Source organism: Raphanus sativus, chromosome 2 (genome assembly GCF_000801105.2).
Source record: "Raphanus sativus cultivar WK10039 chromosome 2, ASM80110v3, whole genome shotgun sequence".
Lineage (NCBI taxonomy): Eukaryota > Viridiplantae > Streptophyta > Magnoliopsida > Brassicales > Brassicaceae > Raphanus > Raphanus sativus.
The window spans coordinates 20,810,025-20,827,943 of NC_079512.1; the positions used below are offsets into that span (position 1 = coordinate 20,810,025).

Here is a 17,919-nt window from a genome sequence, read left to right on the forward strand (position 1 = left end):
CGCCCTAAAGGGCGGAAATTGATTTGTCAAATTTCAATTAATAATATATGGTATATATAATATGTGTATAATATTATATATATTTTGTATAACATTTATATATATATACATATTAGACATATATATATAATATTTTATTAAATATATATAGAATTTAATAGTGTTATAATTTGTGTTGTACTTGTTATTAGTTTGTATTTAATCTTCTTTCATTTTTAGTATAATAATTTGCTTTTTCACACTTTTTACCTTTTAACTTATACACATAGTTATGCCCTTTTTCAAAAAAAAAACTTATACACATAGTCTCGTAAAATGTAATATATAAAAAACATATTTAAAAAATCTACTGACCATATGCCACCATTATTTGGTTGTTTGAACAAAAAAAAATCATGTTCTTGCAGAACTGTGTATGTTGTGATATGATGTAGGTGAAGAGTAAATATATGGAAGTAAAGTTAGTGATACGAACATGAGCCTATATATGTTGGTCTATGCCATAATTATTTGGTTTTGGAAGATCAATGAGCATAAGTATACACGGTCTTTGTATACTTACGTTGTAAATGAGTCGGATATTTTTTTTCTTATGTCTGAAATGATATAGAACTCGTTGATTTAAAAGTGGTTCAGTTTTATATGATCTAATTATATTAAGAGACTAACCAAAAATATTATAAAAGTGTTACTGGTTAGGTTTAACTAATCTATGTTGGTTAAGATTTGGTTTAATTTAAGTTGATAGGTTGCATTGTATAGGAGGCATGATATATTCTAGCAACAACTATGAAAGAGTCCAAAATTTAAATGAGAACTTCAAATAGTAGATAATCCCTAAATTAATAGATTAGATGCTACAATATTTTTCTTAATAAAATAAAATACATTAGATAGAAATGAGAATAACAACAACATAATTCTGAATAAGCAAAAGAAAGGGGGGGAAACAACAACCGCATAACAAGAAGAAATGAGGAATTCTGCAAAAGAAGATAAACACAACATACTTAGGAGAGATGAGGACAGAGGCGTGCCTACAGTGTTTTCAAAAAGGCATTCGCCTCAGGCCCCCAATCAAAATAAATTTATTTAGAGTCCCTTGATCAAAAATCATGTATGGTATGTAATGGTTTAGATATTTTTCTAAAAAGAGTTATCACTAGAGTTCGACTTACTCTTTTGAATTGAGTTTTTTTATTTATATGATATTACTATGGCTCCAGTTTATAAGTCAAAATATATTAATAAACTTATTCTTTTAACGTTTTATACTTCGGTATTTGGTTAAGATGATATATTGTATTAGAAAATATAGTTGTACATAAGTTTATTTTGGAAACTTGCCTTAGGTCTCCATATCTCTTCGCACGGCACTGGATGAGGATAAACTAAAACATGATTTTGTTTAAAGACTTCAAATGCATCACATCAGGAATGATTAAGACTGAGGAGGAAGGCCATCATGAGGATCTTAATTTCCAGATTCATTTGGATTAGGATTATGGGAGAGCCATGTCATGGTTGAATCCAGGGACAAATCCCTCAACATTACTATAGTTTCCAAATGGTGCATTACTAGAGCTTCCAGCATAAAAGCCTGGATGAGGAAATGGTGTTGCTAGGAAGAGTTGGAAAGCTTCTTGTGTCACTTGTTTCTTCAAATTTTCAAGTTTACCTTTGAATTCTTTGGCTTGACCTAAGTCAAGTATTCCAATGGATTCTTTAAACCAAATCTCAGGTATTTTGAATTTTTTTCTTAGTTTCTTTATATCTTCACTCGTTTGTTGCTCAGATTCTAGTTGGTTCGTCACCTGCATATATAAAAACTCTTATTAACTTAATTTGTTTTGTTTTGTAAAACCCTAGTTGGTAAAATCTTAAATTATTTTTTCACTGAACATAAACATATATAACTACCCTAAAATAATACATCAACAAGAATATCGCTTATGGCATCAAATTCTACAGCATATTACTAGCATTTATTTTCCATATTACGAGTATGTCTACTCTATATAGGGAGAAACATGTATTTTATATAGTATATACATTATTTATGACAGTTAATATAAAAATAAACTAAGTGTTTTCCTGCACCATGTGCAGTAAAATTGTTTTCAAAATTTAATTTATATTTAAAATAAGGTTTATTAAATATTATAGATTTATTATTTTTACCGATATTTAAATATGGATTTTATTTTTTAAATATTAAATTAAGATAAAATGATTTTTTATTTAAAATATATTGTATAATTATCAAAAATTTGAACTAACAATATTTATAGAATCTGTAGATATATACGAATCTAATGATTTTATGATTAGAAATCAAAAATTTTAAAAATTGTAGCAATTTTTAAAGATTTAGTAATACAAATTGTATAGTTATAGAAAATAAAATATATAATTTCGAAATTTTAATGTTATATATGAATATATTTATTTTATAGATGATGTATGTGATATTACCATATTTAAAGAAGTTTACCATAAATAAATATTAACATTAAATGTAAGGTATGAGTTATTACCATATTCTAAAAAGTTTACCAAAAATATAAATCAACATTAAATGAAATAATCCATGTCATATTTTTCGGAAACCATGTCATCAATTTTAGTAGCCATGTCATATTTTTTTGTGAAACTGATTGTAGAAGATTTATTAAATATTATAGATTTTATTATTTTTACCGATATTTAAATATAGATTTTATTTATTTAAATATTAAATTAAGATAAAATGATTTTTTATTTAAAAATATATTGTATAATTATTAAAAATTTGAACTAACAATATTAATAGAATCTGTAGATATATAAGAATCTAATGATTTTACGATTAGAAATCAAATTTTTTTAAAAATTGTAGCAATTTTTTAAAGATTTAGTAATACAAATTGTATAATTATAGAAAATAAAATAAAATATAATTTTGAAATTTTTATGTTATATATGAATATATTAATTTATAGATGATGTATGTGATATTATCATATTTAAAGAAATTTACCAAAATAAATATCAATATTAAATGTAAGGTATGAGTTTTTACCATATTCTAAAAAGTTTATCAAAAATATAAATCAACATTAAATGAAATAATCCATGTCATATTTTTTTTTGTGAAACTGATTGTAGAAAGGACATGTGACAAAATCACTTCTCAAATATAGTCCAAGGGATATTGAAAAATAAATGACTGCATAGACTACAGATTTTATAATTTTCAATAATAATATTTCTGATAGCACAATAAATTTACCTCAGTAAGACGATTGTTCAGACCTCGAATTGTAGAATTTTGATGGATTTCACCAAGCTGCATATTGAGTTGTGGATTGTTATCTGGATGGTCATTATTTTCGAACCGCTCTATTATAGTTTCCACCTTTGTATGACCAAAAGAATAAACTTTTCCACTAGGTGAAAACACAATAACAGCGATACGAGCATCACAAAGTGTGCAAAGCTCACTAGCCTTTTTGAAAAGACCAACTTTTCTTTTGGAAAACGTAACTTGAAGGTTATTTTCTTTCTCCATTTTGACCATTTTTGTTTTCTGGCGACCTTTACTTTTTCTCATTTTTTCTCTATTGATAACTGGAAAATAAAGTATTGGTTTGTGTTTGTATGATGATGAGACTTTGTGTATTTATAGCCAAAATCACATACGAGCAGTTAATTCGAAGTTATCTTAAAATAAATTTTGTTTACATTTGTTAGGTTTATATTTGAATATGAATTTACCATTTTTATACATTCCAATATCTTTATATTCCATCAATATAAGGTATGAAATTCTTATTTATTTGACTACAATATCTTTTTTCAGTTTCCCATAAAATAAAAATATTATAGTCAAACAACTAAGAATTGCATACCTTATATTGATGGAATGTAAAGATATTGAAATGAATCAAAATAGTAAATTGATATTCAAATACAATGTATCATAATCTGCTATCTTGACTATTTATGATATCATACTAATAAAATATTTTTTTTAGACCATTTACAATGGAGGTATTGTTGAATAAAAGATTCAATACTTTAATTATGAAAATGAATATATCAAATAAAGAAGTGTGATGATATAGATTATTTGGTGTTGAAAACATTTAACAATCTTTTTTAAAAAAGCAGAGTCCACCGACATATCAATTATCTGATTATAAATATATAAATATATATATATATACACTGAAACCTCTATAAATTAATAATGTTGGAACTACACCAAAACTATAATTTTTTATTAATTTATAGAGGATATTAATTTATCGAAATACTAATTGAACCAAAAATTCAATTTGGAACTATGAAATTATATTAATTTATAGAGATATTAATTTAAAGAGGTTATACTGTATATTATCTTTGTTACTTATATGAAATTTATTATTCTATAAAAGAGATAATTTAAGTATTTGAACAAAGAAAAAATGATAATTCTCAATTAAAAAATAAAATGTTAAATTTTATTAAACAAGACTATTTAGTGGATAAAAATTGAACGTGTGTTCAATTAGGTGGAAAAATGATGCGGATAGGGTATTAGAATCTTAAAAACCATTATCAATAATATTAAGGTATCCTTCAGGCCATCTTCAATGGAACACCAAAACACCAAATTTGGTGTAATTTCATCTCCAATGAGACACCAAAATTACACTATTCCACCAAATTTGGTGTAGAGTGAATAGTTAGTTTATATACATATTTTATTGTGTTTTTATTTATAATATAGTTCAATTATTATTATTAGTTAGTTTAAATTTGTTTCAATTATTGTTATTAATCATTTCAAATTTGTAATTAAACACAAATATACTGTATTATTTATATTTTTACATGACTAAAATATTTTTTTTTATTTTGATTTCAGATAAAAAAAATCACTGAGTTATTATTATAATTTTTATGTTATAAAAAATAAAATATCATAGAACTTTTATATTTTATTTTATTTTTAAATAAAAAATCACTAAATGGTTATTATCAATTATTTTATTTTAAATATTGATTCTAATTTTTATTTAAATGATATTTAATACTATTAAATTCACCAAACTTTAAAATATTATTTTTTGTTTTATAATATAGTTAAACATATATTACTGACTAATACAAATTTATTAAAATCAATATTTTGTTATGTTAGGTGCTTTGCATAATTAATGTTTTGTAACCTTTAATATAGTATTTTATGTAAATTAAATACATGTATAATATTGTTAAACCATAACATATAAATGTAAATAAATTTATAAATGTATAACTACAAAAATTTAGTGAACATAATATCAAAGTGTGATAAAACAATCAGTTATCAATTTCAAATACTAAAAATCAAAAGATTATCAAAAGAGAAAACATCAAATAATATAATATTATTTTTGGTGTAATATTTGGTGTCATGGTTGGAGATAACAAAAAATATTTGACACCAAAACACCAAATTTGGTGTAATTTCAACACCAAAATTTGGTGTTATGGTGGGAAATGCTCTCATGTTGACAAGTAAGCATTCTAAACTTCAATCATCTAATGTTGTTTTTAGCTGAGTTACATGCTGTGTGGGCTACGTTTAAGAAAACGGCCCACATAACCAAACAAATGCCGACAAAGTTGGTGATTGCGAAGGTGTTACAAACCGTCGAACTATCATGTGGCCTATGGTGTTTCAGAGTGATGCTTAAGTTTGTTACTGAGGCCAACAGGTTGATAACTGAAAGAATTAGATTTTAAGCGGCTCATAGATAATCAGTTACTGATAGATACGTTCAGCTTCAACTAAGACAGCTTGGTTCCCCCTAAAATTGTAACTGACATATTTAGAAAGAATCTAGTAGTTTTATCCCAGGAAAACATAACCCTACGAAACGCTGATATTTTAAACATCTGCATCCTTTTATAGCATCAGCTACCAAGAGCACCTCTGATTCTGGTAAAATGGTGAAGAAGCTCTGCTCTAAGAAAGAGAAAGTCCCAACCACTACTTCCCATATGCTAGCTCCAGAAGGAAAACCCAAGAATCTGCCGGGTTCCTCCTCTAGCTCACGGTCTCACAAGAAACGTAAAGGTAGCAGTAATATATTCCTGCATACAAATTACAAAGCCTTTGATTGCATGCCAGAACTGAAAATTTTCAACGTAAACCTGCAGTACCAGAAGATGACAAAAGCCATCCATGGTTATGTGACAGATATCTCACCACAGCAACAAAAACAGAGCATCCCTACAATAGTAGAAAACTAATGGCTATATATTTAACATTTTCTTTGTTCAAATTATGTATAAAATACATTTCCTGACACTGCTTTTGTCGTGGACACAATGCTTCAAAATAAAGACTGCTTCTGGAAAGAGGACAGTTGGGACAGTTGTGTCTGGGTAGGAACAAAACCAAACTCGAACAATGTCAGTGAAACCCAGAAGCATTTTCGTACAAATATTAGGCGTGTTCTACCCTTACTAAAATCATATTTATGGTCCATGGAATGTAGGTATTGAGCATGGCGTCCAGCCTCTTCCCATTTATTTTCATAAACACAGCTCATAGTACTATCTATAGTTACAATCTTGACATATATATGCGGCCTCAGGCCGTCCAAATAAACCAGCATTACAACATCCACAAAAATCTGCACCACTAAACACTTCAAATCACCCCATCTAAACACTGAAATATACTCATATGTTCAATACACCCGATGAGCCACGAGAAGGACGGCATTGACACAACCAAGGAAGACTCAGTGAGGTAATTGGTTCACCCGACGACTTCTGACAACTTGATGATAAATAAGCCGAAGCTCCAGATCCTTCAAAACAAGACTGAAAATTTCTACGTAGCAACAAAAATAAAGTCGGCCACCAAGATAACGTAACCGTTGCAACGATTCAAAGATGAGCATTTCCAACAGCGCCAGCACACAAGACCAATCAAACCCACAAGGATCCGAAAGAAGAACTTCTCTGAGCTTGAGGCAAAGACTAAGAAACCGAGACGATCCAAAATCAAAGGCTTATAATAAGCCAAAAAAACACAATAACAACGAGGATTGGGAGAAAAAAAAAAGGGAAAGGATAAGCACCCAATACCAGAAAAAAAAAGAAACTTCAAATATTTGATCTAGATATATATCCGGAAAAGACAATCAGCTGAAACACGAAAAAGCTATAGAACAAATCCGACCGATGTTATGGCTGTGAGGGCAACCAGATTTTAACCATCAGCATTGGTGCAATTCTCAATAGATTCTCAGTACATATAATAATACATAAAGATTAAAAATAAAAGAGTAGATGAGAGAGACAAGAAAACGTCTCTTGAGGAAGAGATTTTGTCTGAAATTATGAGAAGCGTTGGCCACTTGTCTGTTATTTATTGACCTATATTTTATTAATATTAAACTTTTGTCAGAGAAACTTTGTAGAATTTATACCTCTGCGGGTGCCCTTAAAATGTATAGCTTGGTTTTAGAGATAAAAGGGATAGAATTAGATTTTAGTTTTTTTTTTTGGACAAAGAAGAATTAGATTTTAGTTTTCTGTTATAATTCATATTTATTTAAAAATATGAAACACATATAGCCTTGATTGGTAGAGCATTAGCATTAGCATTATACTCTACATTATCCAATCAACATTTGTTAGACTAGCATTTAGAAAAGCATTTACTAAATACTAATGCTCTCCAAATGCTCTCTCGCAAATGCTCTCATATGAAGCTTTTGGAAGAGCATTTGCATTTACAATTTATAAATTTAAGAAATAAATATAATCAGTTCATTTATTTGATTTAATACTATCATAAAATTATTTTTATATAAAAAAAATGAAATTTTGATATATAAAATAAATTTACAATATAAATATTTCTTTTTAAAAATATTATTTCACATTTAAAATATAATTTAATTATATAAATTATATTATATTTTAAATGCAAAATATTATTTTTAAAAATAGATATTTTAATTGTAAATTTTATTTTTTAAAATAAAATTATCGATATAAACATAATTTCTGAAATTAGTAATAAAATAAATTAATTATATCTCTTTTATATATTAATATATAAAATAAAAAGATATATATATATATATATATAATTTATTTATTTTGTTTAATATTATTCAAATTATTTATATCCAAAAATAAATTTATATTTTATTTATTTTATTTAATAATATTAAAAATTAATTTATATCCAAAAATAAATTTATATTCTAAAAAATATATATATTTTTTTTAAATAATAATATTTCACATTTAAAATTTAATTTAATTTATGTTATTAATTGAGATTCATTATTTTTAATAACAATTATATTATTATATATATATATATATATCATAATTATATATATATATATATATAATTTAAAAATAAAAATATTATATACTAACTTTTATAAAAAAATAAAATTGTATACTACTACTGCTTTACCAATCATCTTATTAAAAATTTTAATAAGAGCATACAGCTTCTACGGCATACTGCTTCTACAGCATACTGCTAGTGCTTCTTCATCAGCTGTACCAATCGAGGCCTTAGATATTTAATCCTCGGAAGAATTTTATTATTTTAGTAAACCAGATACGTAAAATTCTTTTATATACTTATAATACTCCAGAATATTTTTTTTACTCCAAAACATATCTCGGGAAAAAATATCCACTAATCCAATAATCTCATAGCCTGATTCATCAAACTGGCACTGCCCATGGCTCTTTATATTTTCAGTGACAGACGATAATCGAAAAAGTGCACTAAATCGAATATTTAAATCCATTTATAAAGTAGAGAATGTTACAATCTTTAGAAAAAAAAACACTTCAGAAAAAAATTAGGAAAATATATCAATAACATAATTCTGAATAAGCAAAAGAAAGAGAAAGACAACAACATAACAAGAAGAAGTAAGGAATTTTGCAAAAGAAGATAAACACAACATACTTAGAAGAGATGAGTACAACCTAAAACATGATTTTTTCTTCAATGCATCACATCAGATTATTAATATTAATCAGATCTAGGGTGAGGAGGATGGCCATCATGGTGATGTTCATTTCCAGCTTCATTTTCTTCTTTGGAACTCGGATTTTGGTTTTCATTCTGATTGGGCTCTGGTAAGTAATTGTATCCTGGAACATGACTGTAGTTTCCAAATGGTGATGGATGGTTGGGGAGAGCCATGTTATGGTTGTAGAAATTATTCCCATTCAGCATTCTTCTTTGATCAAACATGTTCATATTTGGGTTGACGTTAATACCACCATCAACCCCAAAAGGAGAATTACTAGAGGTTCCCACATAGAAACTTGGATGAGGATATCTTCCTTGTAAGATTTCGAAAGCTTCATGTGTCAATTGTTCCTTCAGAATTTCAAGTTTACCTTTGAATTCTTTGGCTTGACCTAAGTCAAGTCCTCCAATAGATTCTTTCAACCAAATCTCAGGGATTTTGGAATTTTCTCTTATTTTCTTCAGATCTTCAGCCTTTTTTTGCTCTAATTCTAGCTCGTTCATCACCTGAAAATGTAAAAAGTCATTCTAACCATGTATGTATATAAACCCTACTTGGTAAATTATTTTTCAATACATAAAGATATATACCTACACTGGGTATTTAAAATAATACAAAAGAATATCACTTATGGTATCAATATCCATGCCATATGATTCTACACGATATTAATAAATACTGAAAAATGATTACAACTCTGTAGATCAGGGCTCTCATAATTTTCTCAAACATAATAATATTTATCAATAACAAAATAAATTTACCGCAGTAAGAGCATCATTCATATCTTGAATCGGAGGGTTTGCAGGGTTTTCATCAAGTTGCATGTTGGGTTGTGGATTGAGAGGTAGATGGTCGTTTCTTTTGAATCGATCTATTATAGTTTCTACATCCAAATGACCAAAAGAATAGACTTTTCCACTAGGTGAAAACACAATAACAGCCACATGAGCATCACAAAGTGTGCAAAGCTCACTAGCCTTTTTGAAAAGACCATTTTTTCTTTTAGAAAATGTAACTTGAAGGTTATTTTCTTTTTCCATTTTGACCATTTTGGTCTTTTGACGACCTTTACTTTTTCTCATCACTTCTCTAGGGGATAACAGAACAAAAAAATATTGGTTGGTGTTTTTATGATGAAACATTGGGTATTTATAGCTAAATATGAGATACCAGCCATTAATATTTTGAGTTATCTAAAAGTAAGGTCAATTCAAATTTAAGGTCAATTTGGATTTGCCAGGTTTTATATTTGAATATCAATTTTACCATTCTAATACATTTCAATATCTTTATATTCCATCAATATAAGGTATGAAATTTATATTTATTTGACTATAATATTTTCACTTAGTTTGTTTCAATCTATCATAATCTGCTATATATATCTTCAACTATTTATGATATTTTCTATTTTTATAAAGTTAACGATTTCATTACAACTAATAGGGATATCACCGTGTAAAAAATGTTATTAAGAATAATTGTAAAAATTATAATACAGTGGAGACATAATACGAAAACAAACATTTGTACCAATTGACACAAGAAAATATTAAACCAAAAAATATAGTACTATATTCTTCAATACTTTTCTATAGAATAACATGTTAAGGATAGTATATTATATGTTATTATGTTTTTGCTATATTCAAAACATATCATATTTCAGTCTCTATCAGAAAACACTTTGTTATCAATACTGACGAATGTTTAAAAGTTAATCATATTTCAATCTCAGCTAGCTACTGGTGTGTGTGTGTGAGTGTAGGTGCGTGTGTGATCAATAAGGGTGCACGTGCACTGAGTGTATTTTAAATGTTTAATTTGGTTGTGTTGCACCCATAATTTTCTAAGATTGTAAATGGTTAATTTGGTTATGTTGCACCCATAATTTTCTAAGAACCTGAGTTCAATTCCCTTAAAATATTGATATCATGCAAATTACTCTAAGAAGTGAATTTATTCTCTCTATTTGTAATACTTAAAGATCGTTTCACAGGAAGCATGGACACATAGTAAACTCAATAAGCTAGACTAGTAATTATGAAAGTAATAAATAAAGTTATCAGAACTATGATGTATAGATGTTAAAGATTGATCCTAGAAATCGATATCTAATGCAAAAGACAACTAGTTCTCGCTGTGAGTATAATCTATTGACTAAATATTTGTTCTAGCTCGCGCATGCAAACAAAAAATGAGCGTCAATCGATGTTATGGCCTAAGTGTCGATCGACACTGCCTTAGGCAAGCGTTATATATCTGATCGATTTGTTCAACTAAATTCCTAGACCAACTCTTGTATGCGCCTAGGGTATCTAATCCAGCAGGATTCAGATTCCGCTAATTGATTGCACTCTTGTACCTTTAAATTCTTCTATGATTCTAGGTCAAGTAATCAGTCACATTCTCGTGATTTTCTAACTACTCTAGATCCTAATATTACAAGCCACCCTGGTGTAGAGATCTGATAATCCTATAACTCAGAATTTCATTCAAAACCCAAAAAAATCTCTAGACCTAACAAGTGAATCTATTCAAACATGAACTTTGTCACAGAAATCATAGAAAAATAGATGTGAAATATAATAAATATAATAACCAAAATTAATGGAGTTACAAGAGGACTCTGAAGGAGTTCATTTCTTCTCTCCAAACTTAAAACTAAGAACAATGAATAAAAGAAAGCATAACCGTCAACAATGGTTTAGAAAACACAAATATGGTTTAAAGTCGGCCGAGGGTATTTTGACAACTTGTGGTGACTTATGGGATTTAGTCGGTCTTGAAATATACTTGATCCACGCTCTGGAATCACCGCATCAACTATATAGCTTCCATGCAACCAAGCAAGATCTGGATGCTTTCAAACAAACAGTGTCAAGGTTCTCTCCTGAACAATATCGAGTTTATATGTTTGGAGTCTTGATTTAGAGTTTTGTTAGTCTATCTGAATATTTTCTATGTTTTAATAGGCAAAACAAGGCTGAAGTACGAGATGAAGTCAGAACTAGAAGAACGTAGGAGTTGAGGTAGATCTCTGTGGATAATCAGCAGCTAAACTGGTTTAAGAAGCAGCTGACAAAACAGAATACGCACGCCAAGGTGCTTGAGGAATCTCTTGGAATTTTGAGCAAGAAGCTAACTGTGTCGTGAGAAAGAGAACAAAGAAGAGGTATGTTTTTTTCTTATCTCAGAAAATACACAATATTTATTGAATTATCTATTGATTAATTTTTTTTTCATTGAAAAAAACCTTGGTGGTTGGTGGTTGAAGATGGATTCACGAGACATGTTTTCCCAAGGACTCAATCAGAAAAATACATGAGAAAAGCGACGCAAAGGAAGAGAATTTTGGGATGATGCAGCAGCAGGAGCGTGCTAAAGTTGTTAGTTTGCGCAATGTATGCATACATACGTACAGAAATCCTGCGTTTCTGGTGAACACACATGAGTAACTAAATTCTTCTTGTTTGATTCTTCTTTAGGGCTGAGGAAGTTTCAGCAGAGAGAGATGAAAGCGTTTGCGGAGGAGAGGGCGAATCCGATAGAAGAGCAGGAGAAGAAGAGGGTAGTGATGAAAACGAGATATTTTTTTAAAGAGATGCTTGATCTAGAGAGTGAATTTGATGCCTTTGGAGCTGTTAATGAACAAGAACGGCCTTCACAATGCAGATGACGCATACTACTACCTTACATGTGCTTCTGGTATGTTAGCGAATCTTAGGAGATTTGTGAAAGACTATTGTTCTCAATCTTAGTAGGAATACTAATCTAAGGAGACTTGAGACTATTATTCTCCATTTCAGTAAGACGACCAATGAAGTATTTTATGACCAACTGGAAGTTTGAATGTTTTGGCATATAACCAAAAGAAAACAAATTTGTGTAGGAAGCTGGTGGACTGGAGTAGGAAGTTAACCGGAAGCCGTCATGGTCGAAACCTCTGCTAAACTGAACAGTTGTTTGTTCACTGCAAGAACATCTCAGTACATTCACGTAAGTTTCAGAAATTTACATATCAGTAAAAATTGGCTTATAAGCTTTTGTCTTTTTTTATCATTTTCTGCTATTTACCTTCGGTTTGATTTCATTGGAACTGTATCAGGCTTGAAGCTTTACGCTGACCCATCTTTGTGAAGACGCAGGAATATTAACAACATCACAACTCAGCAAAGATGAGAGACCACGTAAAACAAAGGTATTCATGACATTTTCTTATTCTCAAATTTACTTGACCTCACTCTGCCGCTCTGTCCAAACCACATTTTGGGTATATTATGTGTTGCATATGATCAAGTATTTTTTATCTATTGAAGAAAGTATCACGCCGCGAGTAATGGAGAGAGTCTTGGGGATTCGCAAACGTCACATGCTAAGTTAGCACTCACGCTGTATATTTAGTTAATTTTGTCTCAGTCATTACAATTTCTGCAGTTTAGATAATCAATACTTAGATTTGGTAACATAATTTATTTATTGGATGGTAAGGTTGCATCAGCTTCTTTTAATGGAGCATGCAGACAACTGAATGGACCTCCTTAGAAACTCAAGCTCTGGGGCAGGCTACATGGAGAAGTTCCTCAAGAGTTCTTTGCCGTACTGTGAAAGAGTTTATGAGACTATGGATTCGGCAAAGGAAACTGAGGTTACAACATCCAGCCTAGGAAATTGGGCATCAGCACCTTCCCTAGACCATGGTTAATCCGAGCAAGTGCGTTTAAGGAATAAAATATCTCAAAGTTTATGACAACAAATATGTTATGTTTCATCATAAAACATTCTTGTTTGGTTTTTTTTGTTGAGGTTTTCAGTTTGTATTTATTGGTTTTGGCAGATAAAGAGATGTTTGTATCAATGATATTATAAGGGCGAAATTATAAAAAAGCTCTCTTGATATATCCGATATCTAAACTTATATGAGTAATAATGCTAAGTTGTTTTATTCAGTGAGGCCTTACACCCTCATCAAATTCTCCGCGACAAAGAACAAAGGCAGCACAATTTCACAATTTTCTTCACTAACAACTCTGTCATATCCGTGATTAAAGATAACCAGCTTGGCGTTGACTCTCAGAGGTTCAGGTTCTATTTGTTTGAAGACTTCGAAGCAAACTGTAATTTAAGGAGTGCTTTCTATGGTAAGCTCGAACTAAGGATGACAATGAAGTGATTTCTGCAATACAATATATTCAAAAAAAAATTTGAATATACTAACGTTCAAATTTCAGGTCAGAGACTTGCATCATTCTCACCTTTCGGATTTTGAATTTCTTCTTATGTTGTTCCCATGTATTATTGCTAAAGGAATCATAAGTAATGAGGTCACCTCCCGATGATCAGCATAACCACATTTGATTTCATTTCTGTAAACATGTTAATAAATGCATATGAGTATAACAGACAATGCTATAGAAATCTTAAGGGATCGAGATTATTAGCTTCACCATCTAAAAATCAAACAGGTTAAATAAATTCTTAGGACAGTTAAATTAGATGTGATAAAATAAGAAAAAATCTATTGGAATGATATCATAATTACAAACTTATCAATCGCACTCACTTTATTAACTAATATTAAAGTTTAAACCAATTTTTTTCTTTTGACCAAAAAAAAACAAATGTTTTCTCTTCTTCATTTTTGAGAAACACATCCACGTTTAATTCTCTGGATTCGTTATTTTGGTTTCAGATATATGTAATTTAAAGATGAAAAAAAACTTATGCCTTCTACAAATGGCACACTAGCTTTTGCCAAATAAGGACTTAATGAATTAGAGCATGTTATTTGACAAAATTGGAGAATCTTTGATCTGTCTATTAAGATGTCCTCGAGAGTGTTTTAAAATACATCACATTTTTTTATGTGAAACAATGTGTTTGGCCACGGGATTGTATATAGTCTCGAGATTAACTCACCTGTATTCTTCTTCTTATTTATTTTCGTAAAATGAGTTTTCCTTAGAACATCTCCATTGGTGAACCCTCTCTTGGGGTTCATTTTTTCAATTTTTAATTATTAAATTTTTTCATTTTTTTTTGATTTTTTTTAAAAAAAAAATAAAAATAAATAGACCAATCGTGGGCCGCCACGACACGTAGGACCCACGCTACAGTGATGAACTTCAGGAGAAAGGGGTTCACCGGAAAGAGCTTCGGTGGAGAGAGGTTCATAAGATTTGTTTATTTTAATATTTTTTTTTCTTGGGAAAGATATGATTCCCCTCAAAAAGTCTCAATGGAAATGCTCTTACATTCGCTTAACTTATATTCAATTTCTTTCATGGATTGTCGTTTTGAAGGATTTTACCAACTGAGAGGGCTAGAAGGTGTTTGAGTATTTTCCCTAAAACGAATTTGTACTAAAATACACTTAAAACATTTTCAGAATGAAAGAGTCTAACTGTGGTTCGAGTTTATGTGTGCTATTAAGGACATACCTCTTTGGATTATTCTTTTACGTCCATTATATTATCTTATCGTCATGGTTGCATATCTAACACTGCGTCGTGCTTTGTGTTATATAGGTTCTATGGTTTGCTTGCTTTGATGATCTTATGTAGCGGGGTTTGTTGGACATGTCTGGAACCATCTGTTATAATGTGAGACACCTTGGATTCACCTACCTCAGATCAATATGTATAAGTTATTCCCAACAATAATTACCCCCACACAATTTTATGAAAATATTGTACACACATACATGATGAAGTACGTCTGTGTTTGTAAATACATCTTAGGACCAAAGGAGATCATCAACAAATTATAAACAAATAGACGAACAAAGTCTTGCTAAGTTCTAAGTCCAAACTCTAAGTCTGTAGGTTATGTAAGTTATTGACGATTATATAATAAAAAAATATCATATACTTTTTTTTTTGTCATCTTTTGGTTTAATTTAAAAACATAAAAGGTTTTACATCAGCCGGCAAAGAACACATTCCTTCCAGAGCCATAAGCCGGCAAGGATCGCAATCCTTCCGGAGCCAGAAGATATTACAAGGATACAAACCAAACAAAAGATGGAATACTAAAACTTAAACCTAGAAACTTATTAAGAGAACCGAAGCGGATGTCCTGATGATAGCGACCATTGGAGAAGAGTGCATCAATCTTCAAATTACGGATAGAAACAAGTCTAGGAATCTTGTTTGTGGACTTGAAGAAGCTTCCTATCCAAGAACCAAAGAACCAATTTGGCAGAGACCTCAAAGCTCGCACAACCTTAAGCCGGTACTTCCATTGGCTCCAGCCATATTGTAACACAATTAAAACCATTTGGAACTTTATATGAGAACCGGAGAAGACACTCTTGTCACAAACCAAAGCAGAGACCCTCCACATTTATTGAAATAAGCTTCAAGGCTAAAGCATAATCCATAATCATTCATCCATATCCAACGAAACCACATAGTAGAGAGGGAATACGGATTTGAGAACCGTAAGAGTTGTAGCTTCTCAAAACGCCAGAAACGTAATCAGTTGCGCCCAAGAAGCCAAGCTCATCACAAGTTATCCCATCCTCATCCCTAGACAAGAACTAAAACCAGACTACACTAACCGCTTATGGAGGACCGCAAACTGGAGAAGCTTCAGACGAACAGACACCATAGCCCTTCACCGGTGACGGACCCAACCAACCAGCCCAGAAACACCACAAACCGAAGGCAGGAGACTGAGCCTTTCGCCCCTCCAGACCATCTCAATCAGCAAAGGAACACAAGCTCGGCTCCAGTCAGAATCACTGCGACGAGACGCCGCCGTACACCACCAGATCCGTTTCCAGATCATCACTTTGACAACAGAACCTCCGCTTTATCAGATCTGCGACCACCAAAGCACAAGACACAACAAACTAAACTAGAAGACGAAAGACACCTACTAGGACCGGCGGTGGTGCTATCGGAGCCACCACGCGCCGGTCAGCCGAAGTTACAGATCCGCCGCTTTAATGGGGTTGAGGAGGAGACGAGAGAGATATTGAATGCTTCCTTTTAATCCTTTGAAAAAAATATCATATACTTATATTCGATTAAAAAGAAAAATTATATAACAATTTTCTGCGCGTAACGCGGACACAGATAAAATAAAAATAGGTACAATAAAATTAATTACATAACTAAAAGTTTTAAGATATTTTTTATTTAATAGAGTAATTATGGAAAATTCGCTATTATTTTTAAGAAACGGATGGAATATATGTTATGACATCTCTGTGTCTACGTGTGCGTGAGTGCGTCATTAGAGCAAACTACAACTCTATTTTAGAGTGTGTGTGTGTCATTGGAGTAAACTACAACTCTATTATAGAGTTACTCTATTTTAGAATAAAAAATAAAGTAAACTATTAGAGATTGTCTAATATAGCATCCTGAAATTAAAGTGACCAGAATAGGTTTCAATAAAGGGTTAAATGATAATTATATCATCATTTCTAATTTTAACTAATTATTTATTAAATAGATAAATATTTAAAAAGCGATTTTGTTTTGATTTTTTAAAAAGCTTTTTCAAATTTTATTTGGAAAATATTTTTCTGTAAAATGTTATTTGGAAAACCTTTTTGACATGTATGATATCTTCATGAATTTGTAAAGTCTTCTCTAGACTTCAGAATTTCTTTATAAATGACTAAATGTATTTTTTAAGTGTAACTTGTATATATATTTAAGAAGTTCTTCCTAAATGTATATGTTATCTTCCTGAAATTGATTTATATGCATATTTATGAGATATTACACTATACAACGTCTCTCAAAAATGTTTTTAAATATGTATAAACCTTTTACAAAATTTATATATCAAATTCTTAAAGGTATTTCGAGAACTTTAGAAAGATGTTATATGTATTTAAGAATACATTATAAAATAT

The 17,919-nt window shown here is 30.1% G+C and overlaps 2 protein-coding genes and 1 long non-coding RNA gene across 3 annotated transcripts; 1 reads left to right on the forward strand and 2 right to left on the reverse strand.

Moving 5' to 3' along the window:
- Positions 1-1,423: 1,423 nt before the first annotated feature.
- On the reverse strand, positions 1,424-3,592 carry LOC130508036 (agamous-like MADS-box protein AGL62). The gene is made up of 2 exons (XM_057003186.1): positions 3,272-3,592; positions 1,424-1,814 (listed from the first exon to the last, which is right to left on the reverse strand). The coding sequence occupies exons 1-2, from the start codon at positions 3,590-3,592 to the stop codon at positions 1,503-1,505; spliced, it is 633 nt and encodes a 210-aa protein (XP_056859166.1). The 3' UTR covers positions 1,424-1,502.
- A 5,356-nt stretch (positions 3,593-8,948) lies between these two features.
- On the reverse strand, positions 8,949-10,142 carry LOC108841860 (agamous-like MADS-box protein AGL62). Its single transcript, XM_018614639.2, has 2 exons — positions 9,809-10,142; positions 8,949-9,550 (listed from the first exon to the last, which is right to left on the reverse strand). The coding sequence occupies exons 1-2, from the start codon at positions 10,127-10,129 to the stop codon at positions 9,041-9,043; spliced, it is 831 nt and encodes a 276-aa protein (XP_018470141.1). The 5' UTR covers positions 10,130-10,142; the 3' UTR covers positions 8,949-9,040.
- A 2,442-nt stretch (positions 10,143-12,584) lies between these two features.
- Positions 12,585-13,826, forward strand: LOC130507952 (uncharacterized). The gene is made up of 3 exons (XR_008942597.1): positions 12,585-12,755; positions 12,940-13,046; positions 13,156-13,826. It is a non-coding gene; the product is annotated as an uncharacterized LOC130507952 (long non-coding RNA).
- Positions 13,827-17,919: the final 4,093 nt, after the last annotated feature.

What these genes read in the sequence shown, in the direction of transcription:
- LOC108841860 (XM_018614639.2), bottom strand. Translation starts at nt 10,129, where the DNA reads ATGAGAAAAAGTAAAGGTCGTCAAAAGACCAAAATGGTCAAAATGGAA. An exon ending in TGAATGATGCTCTTACTGCG is followed by an intron (nt 9,551 to 9,808) that starts GTAAATTTATTT and finishes TTACATTTTCAG; the next exon opens with GTGATGAACGAGCTAGAATT.
- LOC130508036 (XM_057003186.1), bottom strand. Translation starts at nt 3,592, where the DNA reads ATGAGAAAAAGTAAAGGTCGCCAGAAAACAAAAATGGTCAAAATGGAG. An exon ending in TGAACAATCGTCTTACTGAG is followed by an intron (nt 1,815 to 3,271) that starts GTAAATTTATTG and finishes TTATATATGCAG; the next exon opens with GTGACGAACCAACTAGAATC.